Source organism: Papaver somniferum, unplaced genomic scaffold (assembly GCF_003573695.1).
Source record: "Papaver somniferum cultivar HN1 unplaced genomic scaffold, ASM357369v1 unplaced-scaffold_125, whole genome shotgun sequence".
Lineage (NCBI taxonomy): Eukaryota > Viridiplantae > Streptophyta > Magnoliopsida > Ranunculales > Papaveraceae > Papaver > Papaver somniferum.
The window spans coordinates 15,197,715-15,205,381 of NW_020621603.1; the positions used below are offsets into that span (position 1 = coordinate 15,197,715).

The 7,667-nt window shown below is 36.2% G+C and overlaps 1 protein-coding gene across 1 annotated transcript; it reads left to right on the plus strand.

Annotated features, from left to right (window-relative positions):
* Positions 1-265: 265 nt before the first annotated feature.
* On the plus strand, positions 266-3,338 carry LOC113331516 (transcription factor BHLH089-like). The gene is made up of 6 exons (XM_026578227.1): positions 266-1,111; positions 1,373-1,570; positions 1,785-1,850; positions 2,042-2,110; positions 2,204-2,290; positions 2,699-3,338. Exons 1-6 carry the CDS (start codon positions 806-808, stop codon positions 2,828-2,830), a joined length of 858 nt encoding a protein of 285 aa, XP_026434012.1. The 5' UTR covers positions 266-805; the 3' UTR covers positions 2,831-3,338.
* Positions 3,339-7,667: the final 4,329 nt, after the last annotated feature.

Below are 7,667 nucleotides of genomic sequence, written 5' to 3' on the forward strand. Positions count from 1 at the left end.
TGAATTATTTTGAGAATTGACAATTAAATCGAATAAATAAGCGATAGACGTGATGGTGAAGAAGATAATGGAAGAATTAAAAGGAGAGGAATGAAAACAAATTAATTTTAGGTTTCAATATTTAGTAGATTTAAGGTATTTTAATATTTTTTTTTATGAATAGGTCCCCTTATCTTCATTGTAGGATATTTGAATCCTTAGGGGCCCTCAAAACTCTTTCCTTGAAACCCCTATAACAGGTTTCTTCCCAAATTATCAACATCAAATTCCTTGCCCATCATCATCTATAAAATCTTTAAAAAAAATAACTGAAATAACATATTTTCAACACAAAACAGATCACCTACGATTTACTCCGATTATATCGACTAGTGTACCCTCCTGTCCGAGAAAACCTCACATTTGTTGAATTCTTTTCAACTCCCGATGTCTCTCTCTTTCTTCTCTTTTACACAGTGAGCAGTGAGACTGAGGAGTAGTGATCAGTCAGTCTGTCTATCACCCACCTCTCCTGGACTCTTCTTCTTCTTCTTCTTCCTCCTTCCCCCCTTTCTTCCCTTCAGTGGCTTTCATTTTCGTTAATAGTCATTGTCTCGGTTATTTTCCTTAAAAGCATTCCTTCAAAACATCTTTTTTGCTCTCATTTCCATTTCAAGGCTACTAATCAAAAAACAAATAAAAACCCACTTCAAATCTCTAGCTAGATGTCACTATACATGCTAAAAAAACAACAACCAAGTTAGGGTTTTTAGTTTTTAGTCTTCATTTTAGAGCAAATGTCAAGTTTTTTCTTGTTTGAGACTTGATGGATCCTACCAGTATGATGAATGATCCTATTAGTTTATCTGAGATTTGGCCTTTTCATGGTCAGATTAATAGTGGTGGTGAATCTACTGCTGGTGTATTAGATGTTAGGAGAGGTGGTGGGTATGGAGGAGGACAGAATTTAAGTGGGTTTGGAGAAATTGGGGCTTCACTTGATGACTCTACTGTTACTGAACAAATTAGTGGGAGAAGTGGTGGTGGTAGAAAAAAGAGGAGAGGAGGAGAATTAGCCTCTCTATCTGAAGATGAATCTAAGCTTGTTTCTACCAGCAGTGGCAATGAAATGGTATCTTCCTCTCCCTCTCCCTCTCTTCTCTCTGCGTGTGTTTAATTTGTTGAATTAGATTGCTGCTCATTATCAGAGCGCATGAAATTGCTGATTTAGAACAAAATTAAGGGATATAATGATGCTGTTCATGTGAATTTAGTATAGTGTTGTTTGTCAGAATATGTAATTGTAGAGGTTGTCGACTGTGGACTACTAATTGTGTGAATTAATGGATAGCTTTGCTGACCTAATTGTGTTGTGATTTTCTTCTTGGACTAGAATGATTTTGATGGCAAACTTCCAAAAGTTTCGGAATCAAGAAATGGTGGTTCAAAAACTGAAGGAGAGGAGAGTTCAGGGTTCGGCAATAAGCCAGCTGAAAGTACGCAACCCTCGGAACCACCGCCTAAACAGGACTATATCCATGTGCGAGCGAGAAGGGGGCAAGCTACTGACAGTCACAGTCTAGCTGAAAGAGTAAATTACCTATCTTCTCTTCGTATGCAATTTTGGCAACTGATCCAGAAAAGGAAATATGAGTGGCTTTAATAACAATCTGCTACTTACTTGGATACAGTCAAACTCTGAGTCGACATGTTATTACTAGTTTTAATGTTCTTTGTTGAAACCTATGAGCTGCGGTTAAGTAGTTAATTCTAATTTTGTTATCGGAATTGTGATTTCTGCGCAGGCTAGAAGAGAAAAGATTAGTGAGAGGATGAAGATTCTTCAAGATTTGGTTCCTGGATGTAATAAGGTGCAGTAAATATACTATTGATATTCTCTTGCTTTCATATTTTCTTTTACTTCTTCATTCACAGATAAATTCTATATCATATAGGTGAAGGTATTCATCAATTTTGTAAATTCCTTTCCTTTAATCCTGAAAATTGTTTCCTACTCCCTTCCCAAGAATGCCTCTGAAGTTATTTTTCTATGCTGAAGCAGGTTATCGGTAAAGCACTGGTCCTTGATGAGATAATTAATTACATCCAATCACTACAGCGTCAGGTTGAGGTATGTAACATCGAGTATTTCACGTTGCCTGTGTTTTAATCACTGTTCAAGTCAACCTGAATAAGTCCATAAGAGTACTGTTGGATTTTGTAGTTCCTTTCAATGAAGCTTGAAGCCGTTAACTCAAGAGTCGCTCCCTCTAATGATGGTTATCCTCCCAGAGATGCAAGTCAAAATATGGTAAGTGCAGGATCATACTGTATAGAATTTCACATGTTAAATGACATGTTTCTGCATACCAAAGAAGAACTGCTAGAAAGTTGACCTAAAATTTGTGCTGGTATTGCTAAAATCGTAACTTGGTTTTCTAGAACATCTTTGCTAGCTACTGGAAAAACATGCGAAACAAAAGAAGAGGTTTCACTATGCAGTTCTTTTACTTTTAAGCAGTCCTTTAGTCTTATAGCTTACGAGTTATGAACTGTTAGGAACACAAGTATCTGTACATAGCACTTTATACTATTTGCTTTCCTTCACTTGGTACAGCCATCAGCTTCACGATGAGCTTCAAATTTTTGGTGAAATTTCAAACGACAACTATCAACTTGCTCAATAATCTGTTCAATAAATAATAAATTTTATGTGCAGACATATGACGCTGGAATGGCGTTTGTTGCACAAGCAGGTAGTGAGTTTGGCCCAGGATCAGCATCAGAATGGCTGCATATGCAGGTTGGGGGTGGTTTTGAAAGAGCAGCACAGACCAAAGGTTTTGAATGATCTTCATCAGATTATGGTAGTAAGGGCATCAAGCATTACACGTTCAATAATCATCAGAATATAAATCCTGTTTATCGTAAAGAGACCTTTATTATTGTTGGTTTGGAGCAGTATGTTCTGTTTATATTATTGAATCTAAAGTCTCCATTACTGTCTGTTAGAGAAATCCTTGCAGTTGATGTTATATATCATCTAATAGGGTCTTGTGCTGAATTGTTCTAGTAAACATAATGACGACCTCTTAGAAAAGTATCTGTGAAGGCGTGAACCAACCTAACTTAAAGGCCTTTTTTGGGGGGCATTGTAAGTGTCTAAATATGTTAGCTTTGTGTTATATATTAATGATCAGCTGAAGTGTAATGAAATTTTAGGCAGTGTAGTGTGCTTTACTGTTGATGGGTGTCCATTCTAGGCCTAATTTATTTTTTATTTCTTTTGCTTTGTTATCAGTATGTATCATGCTGAACTTTAGGCTACTATTAATGCAACTCTCTGGTTATAATGGAAATGTCTGAGCAACCCAGGATTCATATTTAAACACCAAGTTGGCTGTCTTTTTAGTGTTTCTTGTTTCTATTTGCTCAAGTTTGGTTTACATTGCTTTCCTGCAAGAGACAGTATCTCATGTCATGCTGGATAGCTTTTGATTCAGAATCTAGAGGGTAGGACCAGTTTATTTTTGCTGAGCAATTTTCTGCAGCTTGTATATGGTCCATTTAGTTATGAGCAAATTAGATGGTTGTAAGTTGCGGCATTTCTAATTGTTCGTTTCCAGTTCATCTGTGAAGGAGTATACTGTGTAGTGCTATTTACAGGGAATGAGGATTTGGGATTATTACGTTTGTACTGAATTCATGCTGTGTACCAGCATATTGGCGTGTACTGTGTAGTGCTATTTACAGGCAATGGGAGAAATTTTAGGATCTTGTATTCTACTTCTGGCTGAATATTTCATTCATTCTTGAAGTTTGAGAAGTTCAAGAAGTATTGAGGGTTTCGGTAAATATGAAAAAGTTAGGAGTATTTTTGAGGTTGCTCATTATTGGTAAAAAGAAAAAAAGTTTATCTGAAAACATATTTTAAATCACGCAGTTCATCACGTTTCACCGATAAATAAGAACAAAGAACGTGCATTACTACATAGTAGTAAGCATGCTAAATGTAATCCAATGGAGCCATCAGTAGCTCCAGGAATCTAGCTAAAGGATCCTAGGGTTTAACTTATTCTGACATGAATTTGGGGTACAATTAAAACAAGCCTGTTACAGGGACGGCATGGTTTATTAGAAGGGCGGCAGTGTGATAGTAATGTCCCTCTAGTTGGTTAGGGGATCTCCTATAGGGGGTGTAAATTGACTAGATTACCCTCTCCATTTTTTAACCTAAATCAAAGCTAAATTGAATATTTGTTTTCTTTCTTCTTCTCTTTTCCTCCCATCAACCGTAACCTCCATTAAAACTCAAAATTTCATCGTCTTCGATTAGTCGACGATTCGAAAATTAATCAAGCGTAGTGTAATGACTTTATATGAGGTATGTTTTGAAAACCCAGTTACGATTTGGTTTATTTTGTTCGATTTAAGTTTAATTTCTATCAAAAATTAGGGTTTTAGATGAAAATTGAAATCTCTGGGTTTATGTGAGTTACGGTTGATTTTAACTCAATTACGAACCGAAACTGGAGATTTTGATGTTATTACGGTTGGTAATAGTTCAATTTATTTTGTTCGATTTAAGTTTAATTTCTATCAAAAATTAGGGTTTTAGATGAAAATTGAAATCTCTGGGTTTATGTGAGTTACGGTTGATTTTAACTCAATTACGAACCGTAACTGGAGATTTTGATGTTGTTACGGTTGGTAATAGTTCAATTACCAACCGTATGTTCTTATATCTGAGAATTTTCTTCAGTTACAGTTGGTAACCGTTACGGTTGGTAACCATTTTAGTTTACGAACCGTAACTCAGTTACGGTTGGTATCGAGCATTTGGTTACCAACCGGGTTTTACGATTGGGTTTTCTTCAAATTTAACAAGTTACGGTTGGTAGTTCATCTTTTACGAACCGTAACTTCGATTTACGGTTGGTTATGAGCAAAATTCTAACCGTAATTAGCTATGAAAATGTAAAAAAATTGAATGTTTTACGTACTTTAGATAACTTTGAACAACAAAAAGCTAGTTAGGACTAATTTAGAAGTATACCCGGGCATTTTCAGGTCACGGTTCTTCATTTTGTTGGTTAATTTCTTCAATTGATTGAGATTGACCTTCTCCTCTAAGCTTTTTTTTAACTCTAAAAATCTGATTTTGGTTTTGATTTTGAGTTAATATAAGAGAAATTAATCATTAACACTAAACTAGATTATCATCACTAAACTAGGTTATCAATTATGAGGGTTAATTTGTCATTTCCAGTTTTTTTTTGATAAGGGACACTTGAATTATCATGTAATGACCCTTTTTGTCTTATTACAATGCCGCCCCTCTAATCAGGGACGGAGCTATATAGAGCTCAGGGGTGGCCTCCGCCCTCCTGTTTTTGCTTAATTCATTAGTGATCCTTCAAAATTCTTACTAATTAAAACCAAAATCTCTTGATCAACCCCCTAAATATTTTTTTTTGTCTATTAGCCCTCCCTATATGAAATTTCTGGCTCCGTCCCTGCCTTTAATAAACCATGCCGCCCTTATAACAGGCTTGAATTAAAAAGCTGGTATCTGGGGTGGAAACAGCTTGCCAAAAATAAAAACCAGACGGTGACAAGATTTACTACTTGAAAGAGAACCATCAGATATGTTTGTATTCAAATTGACAGGGATAGCAAAATACCTTGCCAAAACTCTTTCTGAGCAAGCTTATACACGCGAGTCAAAACAGCTTAAAGACTTCAATAATGTGTAAAAGTAAAAGTTCAAGAAAATGTTTAGGAATATATGTGAAATTTAAGGTGTCATATGATGCAGCCTGAGAACATTTTCTTCCCGACTATTGCACAAATTTCTGCCATGTTAAGGCCAACGAACCTTAATCTTGCCTTACTGGCTCACTAACTATATGCGGAATGGCTTGGTTTAACACCTAGCTACCAAAATAAACGAAAAGGATAATTGATACTCTCTCTATTACTCGAAAAGAAGTAATACCTACAAAAAGAGCGCATTAGGTTGATCAACAGGCAAAAAAGCATAAAAGATAGAACATATGCGAATAATTATACCAAGTAAACACCATTTCTTAAAGACAACTATCAAAAAGGAAAGTCGACGCACTTAACTTAAAAGCTGAGCTCACAGGTGTTGCAGTTTCTTCTCAACAGAGAAAAGATTTTCTACAAAAGTTGCACATTCAGTACTGCAATCTTCCGAAATGAATGATATTCCTATGATTTTGCACAAACTTTGCTAAAAAGACTAAAATCAACAATTCCTCGGTGAAATGGACAGTTAGATTTTGATACTGTTTAAATTGACAAAAATGTAAAAATAGGCAGGATGTAACTGGTTTCATCGTGCCCATTTTCAAATATTTTTTCTTATTTTTAATTTACACAGGATGTATCCAGTTTCATCCTTGCTATTTTTTGGGTATTGAAGCTGTTTTTGACTCTTCATCTAACAAAATGCTTCTTACTCAAAATAAGTATTCCTTGGATTTACTTCGAAAACATGATATGCTTGGGTGTCAACCTTGCAAAATGCCAGTTGGTTCAGGTCCAAGGGTGTCTTCTTTTGATGGAACTCTATTGTCAGATGTTGCTTCTTACAGAAGCTTAGTGGGTGGTCTTCAATATTTAACTCTCACCAGGCCTGACATTAGTTTTGCAGTTAATTATGTTAGCCAATTCATGCACAGGCCTACTGATATTCATCTACAGCTGGCCAAAAGAATTCTCCGATATATTAAAGGTTCTTTAGGTCAAGGCATTACTTTACAAGATGGTGATTGTTCCACTCTCACTACTTATTGTGACGGTGACTGGGCTGGATGTCCTGATACACGCAAATCTACATCAGGTTATTGTGTGTTTGTGGGTGGCAACTTAGTGTCCTGGTCGTCAAAGAAACAACACACAATCTCTCACTCTTCCACAGAAGCTGAGTACAGAGGTCTTGCAAATGCAGCTGCTGAAATATTGTGGATTTCTTACTTATTTAAAGAACTATCTGTCTACTTATCTCTCGCTTGTCGTTTATACTGTGACAATCTTGGTGCAGGCAGTCTCACTGCAAACCCAATTTTCCATGCCCGCACAAAGCATATTGAAGTAGACTACCATATGATTCGTGATCTGGTTAGTTATGGTTTTCTGCAGGTTTCCTATATTCATACTCTCAGTCAGATCACAGATTTATTTACCAAAGGATTGTCAAAGTCACAGTTTAGCTTATTGAAGGGCAAACTGATGCCTGCTGTACGTGCATCTGTTTAAGGGGGGATGTTAGACTGAGTCAAGCATCTGTACTCTGTACAGAATACTTTCTTACTGTTAATCATAGCCACATGATTTAGTTTTTGTTACAGCTGTTACATTAATTACAGTCTGTCATTCAACGCCTGTAATATATCAGTCACCTCTTGTAATATTTGTTTTGTAGTTGAGTCTGTGCATCTATATAAGACTCAGTCCTGTACTACTGTAAAATTAACATTCATTTGAATACAAACACAGTTCTTACAGGTTTACATGGAGGTGCGTCATCAATTCTTCTCCATGCATTGTCCCCTACAGCCAAGACCTCGCAAACTGGAAGGTCTTTGAATTTACCTTCATACCACAGAAAAATAGCTTTATGTTTTCCTGTAATAGGATCGAATCCAAAATAACATTCCGGA

Bases quoted from the DNA above. Each gene is read 5' to 3' on its own strand.
- LOC113331516 (XM_026578227.1), top strand. From the start codon at position 806: ATGGATCCTACCAGTATGATGAATGATCCTATTAGTTTATCTGAGATT. The intron at 1,851-2,041 runs GTGCAGTAAATA...ATGCTGAAGCAG, and splicing joins TGGTTCCTGGATGTAATAAG to GTTATCGGTAAAGCACTGGT. The intron at 2,291-2,698 runs GTAAGTGCAGGA...TTTTATGTGCAG, and splicing joins GAGATGCAAGTCAAAATATG to ACATATGACGCTGGAATGGC.